The 23,942-nt window shown below is 42.0% G+C and overlaps 1 protein-coding gene and 2 long non-coding RNA genes across 5 annotated transcripts in view; 2 read left to right on the forward strand and 1 right to left on the reverse strand.

The window, feature by feature from the left end:
• The window catches only part of GRK3 (G protein-coupled receptor kinase 3), a 76,409-nt gene that overhangs the window by 4,459 nt on the left and 48,008 nt on the right, over window positions 1-23,942 (forward strand). For both annotated transcript variants that reach the window (XM_056326694.1, XM_056326695.1), the window contains exon 2: window positions 12,856-12,932. In XM_056326694.1, coding sequence (XP_056182669.1) covers window positions 12,856-12,932 — 77 coding nt within the window. The remainder of the gene's footprint in view (window positions 1-12,855; window positions 12,933-23,942) is intronic.
• On the forward strand, window positions 6,842-9,599 carry LOC130143802 (uncharacterized). The gene is made up of 3 exons (XR_008819878.1): window positions 6,842-7,264; window positions 7,762-7,807; window positions 8,347-9,599. It is a non-coding gene; the product is annotated as an uncharacterized LOC130143802 (long non-coding RNA).
• Window positions 12,949-22,688, reverse strand: LOC130143801 (uncharacterized). 2 transcript variants are annotated; one of them, XR_008819876.1, is made up of 3 exons: window positions 20,213-22,688; window positions 15,642-19,008; window positions 12,949-15,365 (listed from the first exon to the last, which is right to left on the reverse strand). It is a non-coding gene; the product is annotated as an uncharacterized LOC130143801 (long non-coding RNA). The 2 variants fall into 2 exon arrangements; XR_008819877.1 differs by having other exon boundaries at window positions 15,642-19,061.

The following is a 23,942-nucleotide window of genomic DNA, read 5'->3' on the forward strand; positions in this document are numbered from 1 at the left end:
CCTTCAGCCTGGTCTTGCACCTCTTGAAACTTACGTAACAACTCTTAAGTTACAGGCTAAAACTCCTCTATCTCTCTGCTGTCAGTCTTGGTTACTTTGATGGTATTTTCTCTGGCTTTAACGCTTTCTTGTTGTGCTTATTCATTTAGCATGCTGTCTCTAGGAAAATTTTCCTGATGATTGTTTGTGTAATTTTCGTCTTTGCTGCTATTACGCTCATGTCATCCCTTTTGCATCCTTCTGAGTTCTTCTTTGTCTCTGCTGCTTCAAGCACACCATTCAGTTTTGGGCTTCTGCAGGTGGCACTCAACTCACTGAACATCTCTTGCTCAGTGTCATGGTATGGTAAGCTGCTGCAGCTGGAGAGTGCTGCCAGCTTCCGTCGTTCCCCTGCATGAGTCAAGAGGCACTGCCTGCTTCGGTCTGTGCTGTTTGTTGCCATCAGGTGTACAAAACTCCCCTGAATCCCTCATTAAAACACTCTCTTCTTATGAAGCTTATGAGGTTTGACTGTGATTAATCTGCCAGTGCTGGAGGTGTTGGTGCAGTGTTTGTCGTGTTTACGGATGCTGTGTCCTGTCTGTCTCCCTCTATCTGTTTGCATTTGCTTGTCTCCGATGGCAAGCCTGGGACCTGGAACGCCTTTTTGTGGTGGTGGTCTGCGTCACAGCATAGCAGGGTCTGACAGGGTCTCATCAGTGATGTTAACACCAACCTCCCCTACTTTATATGCAGGTTCTTTAGAGAACATAGTGGCCTCAGGAAGCCTTGTGCTATATTACACTTCTTCCTTGCTATCTGAATACAGATGGTAGAAATCTTCAAAAGTACTGTTTTCCTGGTTTCAGAAAAAAAGTAGATGAGGATTTTGCAAAGGTTTATGCATTTACTGGGCTTTGCACAGAAATGGTGCTGGTGAGCGCACAATTAAATCAGAGGTGCTATGGAGGGTGAAGGATCTACTGGTTAATTCAGATGAATTTATGTAATGGGAACTTTAGCTCTTGAAGGTGATGGTACATCGTTGAAGCTTGTTCCATCTGCTTGTAGCAATAATGACTGAATTATTTTAGTAGAACTTCTTAAGCTTGGCTGTCTAAAATTGCGGAACAGTTTAGCTTTTTGTTTGACATTTACTTATTTTTTAGTGTCAAGCAGGATTGTTTCTTGGTATTTTTATACCATTTCCAGGACTTACTAAAAACTGAAATGAAAAATTTGGAGTAAGAAATTAAAACCAACATGCAGGACACTCAGAAATTGTGCGAAATGGTTTCATCGACAGGTAATTTGTGAAACTACAGAAGGCAAAAGGATTCTAAATGGAATGGGTTTATGATCTAATGCATTATTTTGCAGCTATGTTATATCTCACAATTTTGACTTGGACATTTAAGGAAAAATAAAGGAGGTAAAGCTTGGTGAGAGCTAAAGATGGCCAAATGTGTGATGTACACCAGGCAGATACTCTGAGAGCTAGGCTAAGTGCTATAGGTGAACCTGAAGTAGGTGTGTTTTGGAGGCAGGCAGTATGGATTTGTACTTTGCAAGGTCAGAGTGTCCCTGTTAAACAGAGCTTCTCATAGTTCACTGGGCACTTTCTTGATGCAGGTAGAAGGCTGTTTGAGCAGATGCATTCCATGTTACTGTACTTCCCATTGCCATCTAGTAGGGGCAGCTAGTATTTCTGAGGTGCTGAATGTCTTCTCATTTCAGTGAGACAGCAGAGCTTTCAAGTGTTAAAAATCCCCACGAGAGTGCTTTTGAGACACTTGAGCATGCCTTTTGCCCAAGCACTAGTGCTGCTCTGCTGCTCAGAAGGGTGTCCAGGGAGCAGTGTGACCACATTGCCCATCATGCTTGTCTTGTGTCCTAGACTATCCCTCTGTTCTTTTATTGCCTTACTTAAAGTGTGAAATTGTTATTGGCAATTATGGTCAAGAATATATATGTTTCAAAAGTTATTTTACATGTTCAGGAACGATGAAGTATGTAGACTGAAGGTTATCTTAAATCTTAATGTTGCTTGGGGGAAAAGGCATTCTTGAATATTCATACGGTAACTGTTTGAGGAGGGGGAAGAAACTTGTTTTTTGTCTGAACTAGCATTGCATGGAAGGAGGAACATTTGTTTTTTATTGTGGAATAGCTTAGTCCTGCTCAGGGTGGGTATAGATGACAGAATAGTTAAATGTTGTTTAGAAACTCAGCCTCCTAACTTTGCTGTCAGTAGAAGCGTGTGGTTGAAGAGGTAGTAAAAAATGGTTTTCTCAAAATAGATGAGTGTACATACAGAAATGTAGGGCTGCTAACAAAGTGTACGTGCGTTTTATCTCAAGTGAGCTTTGTACTATGGCACTTCCTTAGGAAAAATGCATGCTTTAGGGATGGATATGGACTGTCAGTATAGGAGGGCTCCTGCTTGCTGCGGATGCTGCTCTCCACACCAGTTCTCTCACTTGGGAATTCCAGTTGTTACTTGTTGTAACTGCAGTTTCTGATGCCTTAATAAAAGACAGGCTGATAAAGAAGAGCATGGGAAGGTAAAGGGCCTGTTGCAAAGCTTTTGCAGCTTTAATAGACAAGAAATGAGAGTCTGGAAGGAGGGCACTGCTGTTTTCTGTATTGTACAGATTGGAAGGTAAGCCATTTAGAAAATAAGTGATGTACCTATTTCCTGTGCTCACACATAGGACATCTGGCAGATGCAGGAGCTGAAGTAAGATTTTCTGAGCTTCAGCTGAGCTGTGGAGCTGTCTCAGCTCCTCAGCGTACAGTACTTGGAACATCTCTGGGCACAGGAGAGATCTGGCCTTAAGAGCGATGTTCCAATTAATTCTCCTGTGGGGATCCTGTAAGACTGAAGCTTATGTTTTGAAGCATAGACCTTCCCTTGGGTGTCATTACCTTAATTAAGAAAAAAGGTAAATGAGGGTGATCTAGGAAAACAGCAGTGTGCAGCCTTCTGTTTCTATGCTAAAAACAGAGGGATATTTCTAAGGGTGTTTTGGGGGGAAAGCTTCTGTAATGTGATGTTGCATTATAGGTGTAATGCATCTGCGTGATCCCATGCGGAGCGGGTGCCCGGTGTGGACGGGCTGCGGGTGCTGCTGGCACCTGCTCCGAGCAGCTGCCAGGGCTGGGTGCACTGGCTGGTGAGGGTTCGGCACACGGAGCGCGCTGGGTGTTTGTGGTGGGAGATAGGTGCAGGCATATTGGCCTTTTCGGTAAAATTAATAAACTTTATAGCTGTTACTCCTTTTATAGGTGTGGTGGCTTTTCAGTGCCTTGACCTTCCCATGTGAAATGTTTTCAGCAAAATGCTGGGACTGTAACATCAGGAAATGAGTGTATGAAGCTCTTAGTTTCTGTTCTGGTGAAATCATGTGGAATGTCCTGGTCTAATCTTCATATCAATAATAGCTTTTCTTTCCTCTTTTGATAGTTAATACAATTAGAAAGAAGCCTATCAGGAGCCGTCAGGTCCAGGTGCATAAACCGAATAACATAACTTAATTGAACTAAATTGATGTAAATGCAGCAGTTTCTAGATTTAGAAAATGCAGCTGTTTTCCACAGAAAGAGCTTCACCCCATACTTACTAGTTTCTCCAAGGAAATCATTCCAATACTGAATAAACACCTATATAAATATGCCTTCCATAAATAAATAAAAAATTCAGATAGTGTTAGAAGAAACCGCTTCCATATAGAACCCCTCAGTCTCCTTCCAGTGTGCCAGGAATCTGTCCCGTCAGCATGTGTCATGTCCTGTTGAGAAAGGAACTGGGGAAAGGGCAGATTTCTCAGGATCTGATAGAGCTGTGCAGATCAAAGCCTTCATTAAATGCCAACAGAAATTCAGTCTGGCTGATGCTGTGTGTTTGCAACACGCCGCACCAGCCAGGCACTGGCTGCACTCCGACCTTGCTGCAGCGTGGGGGGCTCCGCGGGGATGCACGTTGCAGAAGCTCTGTATGGAGCCGGAGCGGATGGCTGCTGTTACCCACGAGGAGTTGCTCCCTGGGCTTAAGGTGCAGGTGAGGAAAGAGCTCCTGGTAGCTTCCATGTTCTCCCAGAAAATTAAAAAGCGGAGGGTTATCCAATAAAATACTCAATGCCTCAAACCTTAGAGGCAGGCAGCTTTCTCCCGAGGGGCTGAGCACAGAACGCAGCCTTGATGTGACGGCCCTGCGGATGCTGCTTGGCTGCTATTCTGTTTGTTCAATTTCTGTCTTGATTTCAGAAGGGAAAGCAAGCTCCATGAAGTACAAGGTTTGGTTAAACTGAACTTTGAAAAGAAGGTAAAACGTGGGTAGGGGTTTTACTCCTGAGCCCATAATTATCTGGTAAAATAAGCCTGGCTGTGCCATGAGCAGAACTGGCTGGGAGGGACTTTGGTTCAGGCGGCTGCAGTTTGCTGGCTACGCCTCGGAGTTTGGGCTGTCCTGGCTTTGATTCTCAGCCCTCGGTGGGCAGTAAGGGTAGCCGAGGTGGTGCCTCTGAGGTGACTTTCCCTTCAGAGCTTTCTCATAATTTGCTGTTTTTCCTAAGTCACTGGCCTGGCTGCCCTATGGCTTCCCCATCCCATTCTGCCCATTTTCACATTTGAGCAATTCTGTAGCTTTGTGCATCATCCTCCACTTAAATTATTTTTACCACCCCACACCCCACCGATTTTCCCAATCTTCTTTCCAGATTGCTCTAATGATTACAGTTACTTTGTTCACATCTCCCTTGCTTCTGGGACCTTAAAATAACTGCTAGATTAAGACATGTAATAAGAAGGGGAAAAAAAATCAATGAAGGCAGTTTTACACTTTTTTTTTGTTTTGCTGTAGGAGAACTGCTGCTGAAGTGTTTGGGATGCGAGGCTCTGGAGGAATGCTTGCTTGTTCAGAGGGGATTGTTTGCTCTGGGGGAGAAAAAACTAAGGGGAATTTTCTATATTTTTAATTTGTTGTTTAAAAGAGTTCTGAGAAGATTCGATTCTTAGGCCAAATGTTTCTTAATAGTTTTCACTTTTGATTGGTCTTGCATTGTTGAACCTTTTAGATGCACTTTTATAAAGAAAAAAAAAGTTTTGGCTGTGACGGCTGTGTGCCATTCTGCCATTGCTTTCAATTGTGCTTGTTGACCCTGTTGTGCTTTCAGTTCAAAGGCTTTTGGGGCAGGATCTTTGCTCCAATTTTAGCAGCTTTGTGATGGATTTGGGTAGTGCAAATAAACATTGAAGTCTCTGTAAAATTGCATCCTGAGACTATAAATGAATAAATAAATTACAGGCAAATGTAATGTGTTTGGTCAACGTTGGCTGTAGTTCTTGGTAGCTCAGTTAATGTTTATACTTGCATGCTGCTTTCAGAGAAGGTTCTAAACATTTCATAGCTATGGAAAGATTAGAAAAAATTGGCACATCTCCAGTGATTTTGTATTTGTTTTTTTGTGTTTTTTTTTTAAAAAAAGATGATTGGCGAATTACTATAATTGCAGTAGGAGCGAGGAGATGTGGTTTTGCTCAGATTTCTCCTTCTTTTACTTTCTCAATAGCAGCGTTCTGGTGGAAGGGCAAGTCCTTGACATTGCAGTTCAGTGTAATTATTCCAGAAAAATTCATGTACTTAGAAGCTTTTATGTTAGTTTCAGATTTCAGCAATGATAATGCAAATGATCCTGAAGGAACATGAGGATACTGTGTATTTTGAAATCGTAGCTACATAGCTGTTGCTTTTGGCACCCTTGTTGTAAACTTTCTCCATTAATATAATTTGCATAAGTGAAGCTGCTTCGTCTCATCCGCACTGGAGGAGGCTTGCGGGGAAGTGGGAAAGTGTTGCTGAGCTTTAATCCTTCCCATGGCAAATACGGTTCTTGGGTGGAATATGCTATTAATCATTCTTGACAATTATAAGGGTGTTAGTTCACTGCAATGAAGTGACTTGGCAGTGGGCTTAGCATAAACTTTAGAGGGTGCGCAAAGGCAGAAAATGGGGTAGAAATGGGTGAACTTGGGGCAGAAAATGGCAGAGCCCTGTTCTTGTCCTGTGTAACATTGGTGCAAGAATAACTGAGATGTGTTCTGCATGCGCTGTCCGTTGCTGTGCGGGCATGCACACGGACGTGCTGGGAGAGAAATGAAAGTTTGGTGTCGCTCATCGCTGCTTTATTTGTCAGCTGGTGAGACTATGAGTAGAACGAGCATGTGTGCTAATTAATGTAGCACCAATGATCACTTTTATATCTCTGTTACATAATGAAGTCGGTTGGATATTGTGTTGCCATCAGGGGTATTTTAGTAATATTACAGGATGCTAAAAAGTAAAAGAATAAAAGGAACATATTTTTTTCTCAATGTCACTTCATTGTTGTCCAAAAATGTTTTTTCAGTCTTCTGATGATTTGTTTCCTCTTCAAATACGGAATTTTACAAGTAGTAGACCATCTAATCTGATATATTTATCTAATGATCCTTTCTGGCTTTATATGCTGGGAATTTACTTTTCCCCATTAATTGTTCGAACAAAACTTGCAATGTGTATTTTCCAGCATCTGAGAACAAAATAATTTAGAGAAGCATTAACTTCCGCTGAACTTTGAACTGGGTATGAGTTTGAGAGAAAGCAAAGGGAACTGGGTTGCATGGTTTATGGTATGTTCACTATTTTTTTACCTCTTATGTAGGAGGGAAGCTAATTCTTTTTGATGGGTTGCATCAGGTGTCTGCGCTTCACTTTCGCCCCCAAAGTGTATCATGAAGCTGATCCAGGGACTGTGATCCAGTGACTCCTTGCAGTTTATGATCTCGTTCGAGGGGAGTTTTCTGTTCAGTTGGAGAGGTACTTCATGCCAGTGATGAACGTACTACAAGAAAATAATATCATCGTTAGTAATCAGTCACAGAGGTTTACTCTTTATTTTGAGATGTTTCTTTCCTTCTCCCTGTCGTTTTGTTATGTGACTTGTTTTCTTTCCTACTCTGCAAAACCTCAGTAAAATACTTTAAAGGCAAAGCTATATTACTAATGATGCATTGGCAGTATTATCCTTCATACTTTCAAATTTTCTTCTCATTGGAAATTGGGTCTAAGTGGGCTTGGTTATTTTCTGACTGTGGCAAGCTCAGGTCTTTGTTGGCTTTGTGAGACTTCCCTGTGTGTGCGTGCTGGTGCATTTGTGCAGAGTGAGAAGGCAAAGAAGGAGGGAAAGACGAAAGCTGAAGATCGAAAGGGATGAGAGGACGTGATAAATATGGTGCGGAAAGCCAGGTGAGAAAAGGATGAGAGATGTGAAAATGGGAAATAGGGAGTGATAACAAGAAGGAAGAGGTGAAAGCAGAAGGTGCTGGCGGGTGCGGAAGTGGGATGCTCACAGTGTGGAGGGCAGGAAGGTGGTGGGGGTAGTGCAAAAGGTTGGCAAAGGCAGTGGTAATCTAGTTGCTGAGTATCTGGCATTTTCTTGAAAAAGTGATTATAATTTGAGTAGTGTTTGGGTGTGCCATCAGGAGTTTAGTGTGCTGGGTGCTGGATACATGCATGGCAGGGGGACGATACCTGCCCTGATGACAAAAGGAGAAAAAAAAAAAGAAATACAGCTTTATTTTACAGACTGGGGATCTGAGGCAGATAAAGTTTATGACTTGTCTGAGATGGTACAGGAAATGTTGATAGGGTTAAATACTGAACTCTGTTCTCCTCAGGCCAGTCTCTGTAAAGCTGCCGTTTCATTCTTGTTTTGTTTTTCTGTTCTCCTTTTTCTGTTTCAGCATATAGGTGAATATATTAGTGAGTGTAACTGCATTCTTAATGTAGGTAAGTTTCTTTAATGCTTGCAGTAAGGCAAATAATTTATTTTTTTTTCTAGCTGTGGTGTGCATGTGTGCATCTGTACAATAGATAATATACCACAAATCTGAATTCTTACTGATTTATAAGAAAAATTAATATGCTTTTATGATAAGTAATTAAAACCTCCTTTAAGATGCCACAGTAAGAAGGCCAATAGCAAGCAGCTTCATACAGTAAGAGTATGTATACGTATACATACCATCGCATGTTTCTTTACCCTTTCTATTTCCTAATTGCGAGATGCTTTCAAAAGACCTCCTGCATAATTTAGTATAACAAACCTGTAGGGACAAAATCCATGCATCTTTGAAACTAATAGCAGAAGTTTTAGGAAATGTCAAAATGAATGCTCTTTATTTTACTGTCCTCCATAACTTCTGGTTTCTGCATACATCCGTTGTGGTCGTGCTCCTGGCTGCCTGATGCGCCGGTGGCCATCCTGCAGGCTGTGCGGTTGCAGATGCAGTCATACACCCAGCGGGAGTTTTGTTTTTTTCTGATAGGTATGCTTATCTTGGGACTTGCAGAATATTACTGATCTCTTATAGTGGAGGGAACAGCAGGAGGAATGATTGCTGCCAGCACTGTGCGTGGTTCTGGCTGCAGCCAAGGACAGATCCTGGCTCTGGGGTGGGCTCCCTCCCTAAGGGACCTCCTGGTTTGCTGCTCCTGGTGTGGCTCGCCCGAGAGAGAGGATTGCGGATGAGTGGTGCTCTTGCTGTACACATGTCCTTTCCTGTGTTAAAAGGACATAATGTGTTTTCTCCTTAGTTTTTCAGAAGATGTGTTTTCAAGTAGACATTTTCTGCCTGCACCGACCTTGGCACCGTGACTGTTGTCTGCGTCCTGTCAGGCTGCATGCCTCCATGCATGCTTGTAGACAGTGAGACCTTTTTAATTACAGAAAGTGTTTTAACCTTGAAGGTTGCTTTTTAGTGCGTTTCTTTGATAAGCTCTGAAAGGCCAGGATGCTGGCTATAGTAACTAGAGCTTCAAGATGCATCTTAAAGCACCTTTTAACAGATTCTTCAGCTCACGCTTGTAATAAACCCCTTTGCTGGGGAGGTGGAGGAGCTGGCCTGGTTAGGGCGACCTGTGCTGTTCACAAAGTTTATAGTTTGATGACAATGCAGATAGTCATCTTTCTGCCTGCTTCTGGGCAGGCGGCGTGCTCTGAGCTGCTTCGCAAGCCTGGTGTTTTTGTTCAGCTCTTTCTTTAAGGGCAGTGTCTCCTGTTGGGATGCAAGAGATGAGCCTGCTGAGCGCCCACGGCCGTGCTGCAGCACCCGGCTGCCCACACCCCTCGGCATCAGCATGAAGCGCTACGTGGGTACCATTTGCATTGCCAGGGATCGAGATGCTTCTTTTATTTGCAATAAAAAAACCCCAAAACTCTTCCAGAACTTCTTTACTGTGCCACCTCAATGTTAGTTCTCTCTGACCGACCTTGGCATGGGTGCTGCTGCATGCCTGGCCCTGGGGCTGGTGCAGTTCGCTTACCTGCTTGATCAGGGCAAACGGCTGCACCGTGCTCCCAGGTACCCCCTTAAATTTGGTCCCGATTAAACCAGCAAAGAGGTATCTGGAGTCCAAGTTACATTTCTCACAAAATTTTAAGCCTGACTGTTCCCCTACAATATACTTGCCCTGTAATTTCAGTTGACTTGTGATACGCGGACTGCAAACTGTGTGTTTCTGTAATTTTTGTTGTTTGCTGTTTTCTTCTCTGAAATAAAAAATATATGGACAAAAAGTATTACAGTCAGATATGCTTTTGTTTCTGAAGTCTCCATGGATTTTGTTTTTAGACAGCTTTTGTTTCTGCTTATTTTGAGTGTTGCTATTAAGGTAGATCAGGCTGTGAACTGAGATGAACTTATGCAAAAAGTCCACTCCTCGCATTAGCGCATTGTTTGCCCTGAAAGCATATTTGGATATGGAAAGCTTTTCAGAAATGGCTACATTTCTGTGAAATGCAGCTTTTAATCCCAGATTGTTTACGTGTAGGCAACTAATGATTCAATATACCAAAGCAGAGAGGGAACCTTCCTTCCTGTTTGTGGAATGTGCTAGGCTCCATTTAAAAATTTTCCATCCTTCTGAAAGCTATGTGGGCTCTGTTTCCTTTGAACTCAGTAGGGTTTCTACCTTTAAGTTCTGTGGGAGAGTTAGAAGGTAACTGGGTAATCATAGTTCGCTCCGTGTAATTTTTTCCTATTTATTCATATGGATGAGAGAAATGGTTTTAAAGGGGGTTCAGAAGCTGGAATGCAGTGTGGAGTCCAGTAGCCTGTGATCATTTCACGGATTTGTTCAGACTCTGTAGCTGCAAAAACGTTTTGTTCCTTTGACATGTTATCCATCAGACCAGAAGTACTACATATCGAGGGAGAGGAGGAGAAGTGCTGGAGGGATTTATTCGTTACACAATCAGAGTGTTTTCCTTGACATTTCAGTCATACGTTAAATTTTTCATTATCTTTTCCCATTGTCTAGACGAAGATATGTTTATGTAATTTCTTGCAGTGCACTTGTTCGAGCAGAGGAAAGCTTTCTTGATGTCATTATTATTAAAGAGGCTTATTATGTTACTAATGGTCTAGCGGTCAGTGGGAATGGGACTTTGCTGAAGAGTGCTTTGCATGCAGGCGCTGCGATGGGCTCGGGTCAGCCCGGAGGCTGAGGAGAGGGAAGGCTGTGGTTGCTGTTGATGCACAACATCTTCATTTATAAGTGGGTGTTCCTGTAAGCGTGGAGAGACAAGGGGAAGCTCTGGCTGGGAGAAGAGGGATGCAGAGGGAAGGAGCCCGTGGGCGGGTGGAGCTGCAGGGCTCTCCTAAGCCTCCAGCCCTAGACTTGGGCTGAGGGCTGCTGCCTGCCTCCGGCCACCCCCTGGTCCTGCCAGCCCCCCAGGGCAGCGGGGGGACCCCGGTCCTGCCAGCCCCCCACCCCACTCCGCAGCCCAGGGCAGCGGGGGGAGCTGTGTGGCTCTTCCAGCCCCTGCTCACCAGGACGGGATGGCAGCAGTACAGCTGGAGGTGTTTTGCCATCAAGGTGCTAACCTGTTATGGGTTCAGGAGAAGAATTAAGTTTTATGGTCACCACCTTGAATGTGTTAAGCTAGGATGTGTATTTTTAAATATCTACCAATAGAACAGGCAGCCCAATTCGGCAATTCTACCGATTAAGTGATAAATTTTATTTTACTACCTTGCTTTTCCCAAGTACAGAACTTGATCTCTAGATAGTGCCTCCTCTTTGTCTGAAATCAGTATTTCCTTTAGGTTGTTAAAATGTGCAGAGAGTAGACCTAGTTTTTAATGAACAAGTAAAAAGACTAAAAAGTTTGCACTGAATAATTTATAATCTCAACCTGATTAACAATGTTTAGCCCTCCCAATTCTTGTTTAACTTGATGTGAATGCTCGCCTCCACAGTTCTCGCTTTGTATCATGGTGTTCGTAGATCTGTGTTCCATGTGGGGCTTTGGGATCTACATAAAAACTATCAACAGAATAATTTCATAGGTGGGGGTTTAGGGCCTTTGAGGTAATTTCTTGGCTTTTATTACAGACTTTTTTTTTTTCTGGTCAAGTATTCAGACTTCATGTCTCACGTCCTCATTTGAGGAGGAGCACAAATACTTTCCTCCCTCAAAGACGATGAAAGGGATGATTATTAATGTGTGAGGTTTTTTGGAAGCTTACCTGCTCAGTTTTTTCCTGACAAAGTAGTTCAGAGTTCACATTTTAAAAGGGTTTAGGTGCTCAGTCTTACTTCTGCAGAAATATGAGTGATACTTAACAGTCTTGTTTAAGGCATGGGTACTTCCTACAGGGTATTTATGGTTATTTTTATAAAAATAAAGAATAGATATGAAAATTACCAATTTAAAAATTGGAAACAGAAAAGTGGAATTTTGACTTAGTACTATAGGAATATAGTTGTTTTACCAAGGCACAGTACTGCTGGGCAACATTGATTTAAAAATCTGTGTACTTGTAGTGTTGCCCTTATGAAATTTTTATAGGCATTATATTAAAATGCATATTGAGGTTACTTTCATTGACAAATAAAGGAAATCTTTGTTAACGTGCTTTAAATGAGTGATTGTGACATTATAAATTAGGCAAAGTAGATGTTAAGTGCGCTGCAGCCAAGCTGGGGGCCTAATGGAGCTTCTGTTGGCTCACTTTCTAAATGGAACGTGGCAATTGCAGTGTTAACAGCCCAATGTAGTGTTGATCAACTTGCACATTTATTTTACATTGTGCAAACTAAAACCTGGTGCGAGAGTAAAGAAATGAAGCGATGACCAGAACGTGCCATGGGAAGTGCTGGGACCTGTATTCCTTGTGTGCTTCTGCCTGCAGCCTCCGTTTTTAAGGAGAAACACCCCCTGTTTGGTGCTGCAGCAGCAGTCGCCCCATACTACCCTTCCATTCAACCCAGGAATATCTAACTGGGATAAAAACCCAGCTGGGCAAACCCGGGGAAAGGCTGGGAGCTCTCCTTTTGTGCTCTTGCTTCTGTAGTGGATACAGCAAAGGGAACTGTGTGCAGTCACTGGTGTTATGGTTTTTTTTTTCCAGTTTATGGTCAGTTGTGGCATTCTCAAACCTTATTACTTAAGTATAGATTATATACTTAAGCATATAGATAGATAGATAGTATAATGTCATCCTGCCAGCACTGCCAAGCCCATGACTAAAACATGTCCCTGAGCGCCCCATCTACATGTCTTTTAAATACCGCCAGGGATGGTGACTCCACCTGTGTTTGTGACTTGATGACAGGCTTGCTGGCCGTTAATGGCTGTAGCCCTCTGGACTCTCATGGTCTTTAGATGGAGCAGCAGAATGCCTGTTGTGCTATGAGTTGATGCGATATAGGCAGTTACCACATGAGTCTTTCACACTGTTTGTTCATTTTAGTAATCCTTGTCTCTAAAGGTCTGGTTTAAAATAAGCAGTTTAAGTAACTTTTTTTTCTTTTTTCTTTTTTTCTTTCAGTATACGCAGTGTTATGCAGAAATACCTTGAGGAAAGGGGTGAATTAACCTTTGACAAGATCTTTCATCAGAAAATTGGTAAGTCCTATTTCAATAAAATGTTACTCATGTAAATATTTTTAAGGTTGGCCTGCCTGCCACTTCTCTGTAATGATTGCTGAGAAATCGGTGTTGTAGATGTTCTGAAGAACACTGGAGTATGGACAGGACTTAGTAAAACAAAGGTCTTCAATAAAATGAAATGTTGTGAAAGAGAGGAAGATGAAGCAAGGCAATCTGTCAACTTCATTTTCTGGAAAACTACTGTTTCCAAGTAATTTAATTATTTTCTCATCGAGGATAAAATTATATTACTTGGTATGGGCTTGTCAACAGTATAATGTGTCACATCAGTTAAACTTTTTTTTTTTTCCTCTGCAGGGGTAATAAGCTTTGTTGGTAAGGGAGCAGTAGTAAAAATACCATACGTGTTGTCTTGACTGTCTGACATCATGTTCTTGCTCACAACACAGGGGGATGTGGCCTGGGTGAAACTGCTGCATGTGGGGGGGGTGAAACTGTTGGGGAAAATTGACTTGAGGAATCAGTGCTTCCTTGTCAACATGGAAGGATGTATCCAGGGAGTTTGCATAAGAGCATCAAAGATCAGTTACTGTGCAGCATTTTAGTTAACAGTGTGAGTGCTGGGATGAAGAACCTCTGTATTCTGCTTGTGTGCTGTAACCACACTGAGAACAAGGACAGAATTACAAGAAATCTCCATAAACTAGAGGAGGGGGGGACACATGCAGTGCTTCTTGGTTAAACCCAGCAGCATCCTCTACACTTGTGCTGCAGGACAAATTACACAAATACAGGCTGGAGAACCACTGATCAGGTAGATGTTTTTAATTGACTTGGCTGTTACAGTGAGCCGTAGGTTATTGTCTCAGCTAGATCACACAACTAATATGAAATCAGGATTGTAGCCAGTGAGGCATGTGCAGTAATCCTCTTTTGGCAGAATATTATGTCCATCCTGGCACCGAACTACAAAATATACATGGACCTACTGGAAAGAGTCTGGGAAAGAGCAGTGTGAGTGAGCAGCCCTGAGCCGTCTGCTAAATATGACCTACAAGGAAGTATTGAAATAGGGTACTATGTAGGCCATGAAAGAGAGAAGTAAGGTTGAACAGTCTTCAAAACCAGAAAAGCTGTTTGAGAAATGTGAGGTTAGTCAATTTTCCAAAGGCTTAGCGTGTGAATTAAAAAAAATTTGGATATGAATAAAATGATTTTTGGAGTAGGACAGGTAGTAAAGCAGGGGAATGGATTTCATGAGGGGGTTTGCATGTGTCTGTTAGGGTAGTATGGCTGCTCTTGTCTTGTGAAATGGGGACAAAACCATAAAACGGGCTGGCAGTACTTGGGGAGATTAATGGATCTGTTCCTGTCTGAAATACACTGAGACTGTAATTAATTGTGGAAACAAATGCCCACGAACAAAGTGCTGCTGCACGTCGTTTCCCAGGGAAGGTGGTGCAATGGGGCATCTTTGGGCTGCTCGAGCTTTAGCTGGTCTCCATGGTTGGAGCAGGAATGTCTTCTCCCTTCCTGGTTGCCTGGAAATGTGTGGCTCAGCAGGTAGGAGAATATTCTGGAGTGGGAGTTTTAAGTATTGCCAGATTAAAATAAATAGTGTTCTTGTATAGTATCACAGATTGTCATTAATGGATTTCATAGCTTCATACAAAGAGGGTTGTGGAAACACCAGTCTAACATATGTGTTCATAGAAGTCCCATGGAGCTTTTCCATTGTATTGCAGTAATTGAAGTGTAGTCTGTATATGTGTGCATAAAAACTATGACTTTTTGTTCTGGTCAAAAATTTTATACTGTAAATGCATAGATACCTCATTTGCTTGTACTGACATCTCTCAGTGTGTGCTTCAGTTTAGATGTCTGTGCTGAATCATTAATATTTTGCTGTAGCATGGTAGTTGCAAAATAAGTGGAGTTTTAAAGACCAAGCACAGGATGACTTTAACTGTTTGATTCTGTTTGGTGGCAATGAAATTAAGAAATCTCTTCCTCCCTTCCCCCCCACCCCCCCACCAAAAAAAAAGTCAAACAGAACACTTATATATAATGGATAGTTCTGTTTTTATAATTGAATACTTTTCATTAATAGTCAGTTCAAAAGAACAGTGAAGAATGTTGCAGTTATTTTGGTAAGTTATAGCAATTATAGTTGGAAGGATTGTATGGGTTTTTTTCTACCCCCCCCCCCCCCCCCCCCCCCCCCATGCTGGTAGCTGTTGAACCTGGAATTTTAGAGTCCAAAGTTTCATTAGCATATTTGTTTCTCACTTACATCTTGAGATGCATAGTTCATAGATGTGCAGAGAGTTTTTCTCCTCTTTTCCCCTTGTACAGTCATAGCAGTACTTGCCCTCTGTTACCTGGAAATGAGGAGGGCTTCTGTGACCACTTTGCTGGAATTTCAGTTACTTCTGAAGCTGGTTTCTTCTGAAGTAGGATTTAGAATGGAAGAAAAAAAAAGATTAAAGATAAACATGACTTTTTAACAGAAGACGTTGCATTGCACTCGAAAATATTGTATTTCCTTACTGTGGTTGTTTATTTAAATTTTATTGCAGTTTCTAGCTTGTTCTTTGCCATTAAATTAGTTCTGTTTCCAGACATTAGCATAATTGCTTGTGGTAAAGTACCTTCAGTTTTAGGCGAGCATTATGCAAAAGGCTGTGAAAATAAATATGGTGAGGTAATTAAAAGTCTAATCACCTTTTTACTCTTGTTGTCATATCTTTCTGTGGCGGGGATGTGGAGAGACTGCAGCTAATGCTGGTCTGGGGTGGATGCCCCGCAGGAGGCAGCCCCTGCTCGAAGGGAGTTTCAGGTCGATCTGAGTCAAACGAGTCTCTGATCATGAGCTGTAATTCTGCTGGTTCATCCCCTTGCTGCTGGCTCTTCTTCTGCCTTTATTTTCTCAGTTAAAGAGCCATCTAGTATTATGGTGCTTTATACTTGTATACTAACTATAAAACTTCATCAGGCTACATATTTTTTCCTTTGGCAAGCGATGTAGATGAGGACTGTTAAGCTTTTTTCTTTTTTTTTTTCCCCGAGACCACAGTTCGTTCTTACAGCTCCAAGTAATTTTTTTTCTGTTTTTGAATATCCTTCTTTCAAATGTAAAAAACAGGGCTTTGATCAGCTGTCTGATACAAGTCTTTCTGATGTCATGTATGGAGTCCTTCCTGTTGGATGTTTTCCTATGTGTATTCTAATTATGGTGCAGGTCTTACCAGCTGCAAGTGTTTATCCTTAATGATACCCTTAAATCCTTTTAGGATCAGTGCTTTCCAGGTCCCACTATAAAAGATTGGCCCAAATTCCCTCCCTGCCACTCACCCCAGGTGTGCAACTGCAGGGAATCGCATGGGCAGTTTGGGCTTGGAAACCAAAACCTTTGCTCTGCCCTTTAAGATCAGAATCGGAGCAGAAGCTCCATCAGCGAGTGGTGTGGCAGCAGCCTTTCCAGGGATAAAAATGACCTGGAGGCTTCATAAGATTTGCATAAACAAGTCTCTGTCCTCTGTTTAAATCTTTTTCTTCATGAAGGCAAATAGGTTCCTCACATTTCTTGAAGATGGCATGACTGCAGGAGTGATGCTTCACGATGATCTTGAACTCTCGAAGAATCGCCTAATGAGTCAGAGGACATGAAGATAATAGAGCCACACAGAAAAATGCTCTGGCAGTGCTTAATTAGCCCAGCAGCCGGCTGTTCCTGCAGAAGCTGCTTCCTCCACAGCAGAAGCTTTATGGGGAAGTACAGCATGTCTCAAAGCGGAGTGCATAACCACCTTTAGCTGGTTTCTTTTTACCACATCCTGTTTGCTACAACACCAGATTATCTGTTTGCTTTAGAAAAAGAGACGTTTTCTGGTATCCCAGTATCTCTAACTCACACATGGAATCCACTCTGCTTCATGACTGTGTTAAAATTGCACATGAGGTTCTTCTTGTGGTCCCCTGCACGTTTAAAAATGCTGCTTTCCGAGGCAGTTTTGAAATGAACTCTGGTGTGCCTAGCTCTTGGGTGGATTGGGGTCTGCTGCGGCCAGTGTCACTGTCAAGTGTTAAAGGGAGTGAATTAGGTCATAATACCACTTAGAAAAGGTTTATCATGGTTATTAAAGTTAAATGCTTCTGAGCAAAGTTTTTGTGAGTTACGGTTGAGTGACTCTGATGCCTGAGACTGGACTTTCTGACAAATTGAATCTACCTGTAGGCAGGGAATAAAGTTGGTGTAGAACTTCAGCGGTATGATGGTAGAGCATCCTGCAGCTTCAGGTCCTGGCTTAGGTTCAGCCTTGGCTTCTCTGGTGACTGTATGGAAGCTGGTGGGACATGGCAGTTTGTCTACACCCTTCTCTGTTTCCCATCTGTTGCACAGAGCCATTGGGTTTGGGTCTTGGGGGAAAGATGAGAACAGAACATGTTTTAGCTGTTTCAGCAGCTGGTCATACCGCAATATAAAATTTTCACCTTGCTTAGTAAGTAACTTCTTTTTTTCTTCTGTTCTCCCCAAAGTTGGATCTAATTTCTGTTTTATTTTCTTGAATATAACACTTCAAAAAAGAACCAATTAAAAAAACTTGTAGTTGACGTAACAAGTTACAAACATGTTTTTTTTTTTCCCTATTTACCATCCGCTTTTGTGTAGTGAGGAATGATCTTTCTTGGGCAATTCATTTAACTGTCTTTCATATCCCTCTTAAATCAGCAGGCTCCAAGTTGGTAGGTCTTCCCAGCCGGGGTGAGCATTTTGGCCATCTGTATCAGTGCTTCTTCCTACACACGCTCTGTCTTGTGAGGGCCTCTCTCGCTTCTTACCCGCTCCTTTACACTGCTACAGCTAAGTATAGCTAATGTATATTCTGGTAGCTTTTTAGCCGAGTTTCCAGAGCAGATGAACGTTTGGTCTGTTTTGTAGTTCCTTCTGCACAGACAGCCTGCGACTGTGGGGAGGGACTTTTCTGCATGCCCTCTGCAGTTAGAGGGAAACGTGCCTCTTGACCGTTCTGGCTGCTGTTTCTCCAGTTTTGTCAGTGACAACTTTCTGTTGAAAAAAAAAAAAACACCCAACCACCAACCCCAAACTAGGGTGAGAACAGCTAAAGTGTTTTTTTGGGGTTTTTTTTTAGGGCAATGAATTCATGTTTTCTGTTGCTTGTTTCTCTAGTTATGGACACAGCATATTTCATTATTTCAGAATTTTGATGCTAATCATTAGATGGATCTTGAGTTAAATTCTGTTGTGAAAAACATTCTCGCTCTTCCTCTTTCTGTTGCCAATGTGGTAGCACTGCGCTCCCCGATATCTAAAAATAACAGGCTGGGAAAAGTACCTCCCTAGAGCATTATTTAAGCTATTGTTTAATTTAAAGCATAAGATCTATGTGCCATTGGCATTTTGAACTAATTAAGTAGTCCTCTGAGGAAATAACAATGAAAGCAATAAAACTTGGTTGGGAATAAAGAAAAGCACCTGAGTTTTTGGCTGTTAAATGAGGCAGGGGATGACAAAAGTATTAGCAGATCTTGCTCCTAGTCGCTTCTAGCCACTGGTGGTGACTCTGGAGCTGCGGGCCAGCCTGCACCGTCGGGGAGGGGGGATCATGCCAGTGGCGTGTTCCCAGCGGTGGTCCAGTGGTGGTGGTCCCAGCGCAGGGCTGACTCCCCCAGCGTGTTGGGGAGCCGATGGGTGCGAGTCCCTGCAGGGGTGGGTCAAGGTCCTCTGTCCTTCTGGGGAGAGGCAGCGATGAGTAGGGGGGCTGCACAAAACCCCATGCTATGTGTCTTTATAAATGGAGAGTATTTTTAGAGCTGAAGTCACCCAGGGGCATACGTTAGCTACTGATCTAAAACTTGAATGATTGAAACTGTCACAGCCTTGGACTTCTTAACAGTATTCATGAGAATTGTAGCACTGCGATGATTTTACTCTGTTCTGGTATATTGATGTTAAATAATGTGCAGCTGTGAAATAGGGAAAATAGTTAATTGCTTGGCAGGTTTTCTGTAGAAGCATGAAGGCGGGTTGGTTGTTCAAGTGGTTTTATTCTGGGGTTCCGTTTCTGACCTGGGGAAGACAGCCACCACACAGAAGTAGACACCATCAAAATTGGGAAGTAACTGTATGAACAAAAAAATATATTGAAAATACCATTTGAAGATTGATCTTATTTCTCATGTTACTTCTTATTTTCAATTGAAGTTTAAACTAAAACGGACTGTGGATAGTCTGCAGAAGGCTTTTATGAATCTATCGGAGCCATGCCTTCCTTGCACATTTCATATGATCAGTTAAAAACAACACAAAAACCAAACCACAAGTAGATGTTGGAAACTGTGTGATTGTAAACCGAAACGGAAACTATTGAAGTAAGACATTTCACAGGGGAGCTGTTCCTCTACAGCAATTCTCCACTTGTACCAAACTGGGGTGTGGACAGCAAAAGAGAGAAAACATGCACTCTTCTTATAAAACCCAGTCTGTTTTGCTATATGCAATATTTTTTTGCTGATTTAGTGTTTGGATTACGATCTAGTTTTTATGTCATAATTTAAATGTTACTGGAGATTACATTTCTTTCAACATACTTTAATTTTGTGGTAAAATAAAAGTGATACTTGCATGAATTACACTGAAGATCATTTAGAGGGGTGTTGATGAAGCTTCCTCCTGTTGATGTTATGTGCGTTTTACCTGCAGGCAGTTTTAAGGAGGTATCTGTCTTGTGTGTCAGGGACAAACAGTATTCAAAGTCACTATAAAAAATGTATGTATTCATTTTGGGTTTTCTTCTTATCATAAATAATTGAGTGTTTCTTTGTTGGGATGCAGCCTGATATGCTCCCATGCCTGCCTTTGTGGAGGGGTTGAAGATACTCAGTTGTGTGATTTCCCAGTGGAGTTGCAGATTTAAGTCTGAGCTTTAAAATAAGAAAAATATATATCCTGTCATCTGAAATGTCACACAATGGATAATGCACGCATGCTCATATATATTAGCATTTATATACAGTATTGTTCTTGGAAGACTTAAGCCATGGGGGGAAATAGTGTTTATCTCAGCAGAGCAGTGTAATTATCCAGTTTTTGGGGGAGATTATTGAGAATTCCAGGCAGACTAGAAATTCTGAACTCCAGAAGTAGTAGTATAGGAGAGGAGATAAGCAAGATAAGTAACGAATATAACATATAGAGGTAACATATTATAAATTATTTGAACGAAATTGCAGTTGGATGTTTCCCGGGTTAAGTTTTCAGCAAGTATACATACCAGACAGTAAACTCTGAGCTGCTCGTACAAAGCCTGCAGTGACTTTGTTGTGCACATTCCATAGGTTGGTTTGTTTTTCCCCAGGAAGCATGTCCGTAAACTCATTCCTTTCAGATGAGCTGAGCTCGCAGTGATTTGTTCGGTCATCCTGCAGCCGCACACCTGAGGCTTCGCAGCACTCTCCTGCAGCGGCCAGATGGCATCTGCCTGCTGGTGTGGCCAGGGGAGCCAAGGAGGAGGAGAAGAGGGCAGCCGGCCTCAGGCTCTCTGCATGGGTACTGGCGAGGGATGGCACGTCCAGCACACCGCTGGGCTGCATGGCCTCCCGGTCTTTGTGCAGCTGGGGCAGAGGATCGCTGGGCTCCACAGTTAGGTCCTGCTGCTGGGTGGGACCTTTGTGGCTTGCCAGGTCTACTACCCGATTGCAAGAAGGGGTTGCAAAGACCAGTTTGGAAGGCTTTGCACTAAAATGTTCTAAACCCATCCTTAATACAGTGCAAAGTGACTTCCACATCGAAGATAGTGTTTTCTATCTGCTTGTGCTCGCTTGAGCTTTCTTAACTCATTCTGATGGAGTGTTCTACCTGTGTATAAAATAAACAGCAATGGCCTCTGATCTTCATTGCCCCCTCCTGCCCCCCAGCACTTTCTCCGTCAGTCCAAAGCAGTTGCACTCCCATGGAGTCTTTATCGATGTGTCTTGAAACAATTCACAGACTAATTAATTCTCTGAACACCACTGTGAAATAGGTAAATATTAGTTTTCCATGTCTGTAATGTGGCATAATAATGACTTTAATGAGATTTACCTGCATAGCTCTGTACTACTAATAAAGCAAATTCGCTGGTCCTGCCAGTGCTACTCATTCATCTCAGTGGGATAACTCATTAGTAACAGGAGAAAAGCTCAGAAACCAGGAGAAGCGTTAAGTAGTCTCTAAATTACTGAAGCTGTTAAGTCTTCTAACTTTCAGCAGCGCTTTCAAGAGAGCGAGCAGCTACAAAGTTGCAGAGCAGAGATGCTGGAGAGCTCTGGCTATGGGTTACCTCGTAAATTCATCTGCAGAGCAGAGAACCAACATAGGTATTTACTATAAGCCTTTCAGATGCTTTTCTGTTCTGTACCAGTGTCTGTCCTGTAAAAGAATGATGCATAATACGACCTGCAAACCTGCCTGGGAATTGGTCTGGATTTGCAAGGTTCTTGCAGTAGAACATGACTTGGTGCACTGTCGGGAGGTGAGTAATGTACACCACCAGACCTCCGAAATCTTCAGACTCTGGAGGGGAACAGAGCAGTAACCTTATAGGGTAGTTGCTTCTCTCTTTCCTGGCCTCTTTCCACTGACAGCATTACATCCCGTCAGGGCCTCTATAATATTCTGCCCTCAGATGCGTGCATGTCTCTGGTGGTTGGATAGGTAGGTTCAGAAATATGCAAAACAGTTTCTTGATGTTTCTAGCTACTTCTGTCAACAATTTCTTTGATTAAAAGGGGAAAGAGTATGAAGAGAAGTAGAACCATCTGTTTCTGAACCTCCAGCTCTCAGCAGCTTTCTTCTTAGAGCACACAGAATGAACTAGCGGAAGGCTTTAAAAATCACGTAGGAGAATAATCTGTGCTCTGCCACTGTTGTGTTCGTGGTTTTGCTCCTCTCTACTTAAGTGCTGTGTGTATTTACTAACTGAATACTACTGGTATTTGTGTGTTGATTTTAAGCACAGTATAACAGGCTTCCTACATGCTGTTGCAGAACAGTTTGATTCTTTACAGTGGTTAAAATACTGAGCAGTACTTGCGAAGGTGAGTACTGGCATCAGAGACTTGAGAATACTCTTCTGTTGTGAAATTATTCCTGTCTTTGCTAAATAATCCTGTCACCTCGCTCTCCCCCAAGAAAAAGCGCACACAGACCTCAAACCTTTCTAAGAAGTAGAAATACACCTCCCAGTGTACTTTGTGTGTTAAATCATTCATAACAGTGCATGGTTCATAGCATAGAGCATTGCAGAAGAAATGGTGTGCTTTTCAGTAACAAAGGGATACTGGCTTGCATTATTCAAGTAATTTTAAAAAGTTGTATAATGGAAAACTACTGATCGAGAAAGTAACAACTGTTACTGCCTTCACAGGGACTGAATATTCTGTGACATGGGGAAAGAGCTGATACCATAAACAACCATCATGATTGTTAAGCTGCTAATACTTGTTAGCTTGCTAATAGCTTGCTAGTAGCTGCTAATGCCACTTGCAAAGGGGGTGGGAGTTTCTTGTATTTCCAAGTGAAAAAAGAACAGAACCTCAAGTGCTAAGTTTTTCTTGATGAGCTTTAGTGAAGGAATTTAATCACATTCTTCGTAGTAACTGATTGAAATCAAACCCTTCAATTCTGTGTATAGTTGTCTGTTAAAAATTAGAATATTTTTACATATCTTTGTTTAGTGATATTAGTCTTCCATCTTTTAGAGGTAGTTTTTCATATGTACAACCCTGTGTTTTCTTTCACCTTTGATATATCCAATGCCTTTGATACCTGACTTTAGTTGACTGAAATTCTACACGTTAAGGAAGACCAGAGCATGAAAGATCGGTACCAAGTGTGGTTGAGATGTAAGGTTCTTTTTTTTTTTTTTTTTTTTTTTTTCCCCATGGCTTAAAAAAATAATTTATTGCATGTTCAATATTCAGAGGTACATTTCATGAAGATATTAAGATGATATGTGGTGGGTTGGTTGTTGTTTGGTTTTTTTGAGACAAAGATCCAGTGGCAGTTGCGGTGGGTGAAGTGCAGACATCTCTATTATTTTTTTTTTAATGATTTACAGCCGCATGTTAAAAATAGAGCACGTTCTTCTTTTCATTAGAAATCCTTTTATCATTTGAATTGGTGGGGCACTGCTTGACATCTTGACAGCTGCGGGTCCTACCCTTTGAAAGCACTGTACTCCTGGTTGCTGTCAGAGGACTGGAAGGGTGTTTACTGCAAATGCAGGCTCTCTAATCCACCTCAAGTGTTTTGCTCCAAACTGATGTTATGGACTTGAAGCAGAATAATAATTGAACGCTCTCAGTAAGTTGGTATATTGGTTTATTAGCTGCTTAAGATCCTCTACCTTGTAAGGCTGATCGAGGTTTGGCAGTCTGTGACTGCGCCGGTGTGTCCCAGGTGCGTGTGTGGCAGGAGCAGTACAGCATCTCTGCTGCTGTGGCTGCAAGAGTCTGAGCCGCATGCAGGTCTGGCATTCGGGAAGGTGGCTGACCAATTTTTAACAAGGGTTAGTGATTTCACTGGGTGAAAAGCTATTGGAAAATATGCCTGGAAATACAGATTTTCTTTGAAGACACTTGAAACCTTTTAGCCAAAGTTTGTTTTCACATTATTATTTATAGACATCGTTAAACAAGCTACCTGGCAACTTACAGACTAATTTTGAGCTCAGTTTGATTCTCTTCTAGGGAAACTGTTCTGCACTTTTCACCATCATATGGCAAGTCCTGTCTTGTAAAATATAATTTGTTCTTTTACCCTGCTTTTTATGCACAGAGATGTGTTTTAATTTGTTATGATGTGTTATTTTTAATGAACAGTGAATGTACATTAGGCTCTATTAGGAAAAATAGGTTAAGGACAAATAGCTCATAATTGGAAAGAAAAGTAGTGAAATCTGTGGTGCCTTCTGGGCTGTGAGGATTTTTGTGGCTTTGTACCCAGCCAAAGCTGTGATTCCT

This window comes from Falco biarmicus, chromosome 1 (assembly GCF_023638135.1).
Source record: "Falco biarmicus isolate bFalBia1 chromosome 1, bFalBia1.pri, whole genome shotgun sequence".
Taxonomy (NCBI): Eukaryota; Metazoa; Chordata; class Aves; order Falconiformes; family Falconidae; genus Falco; species Falco biarmicus.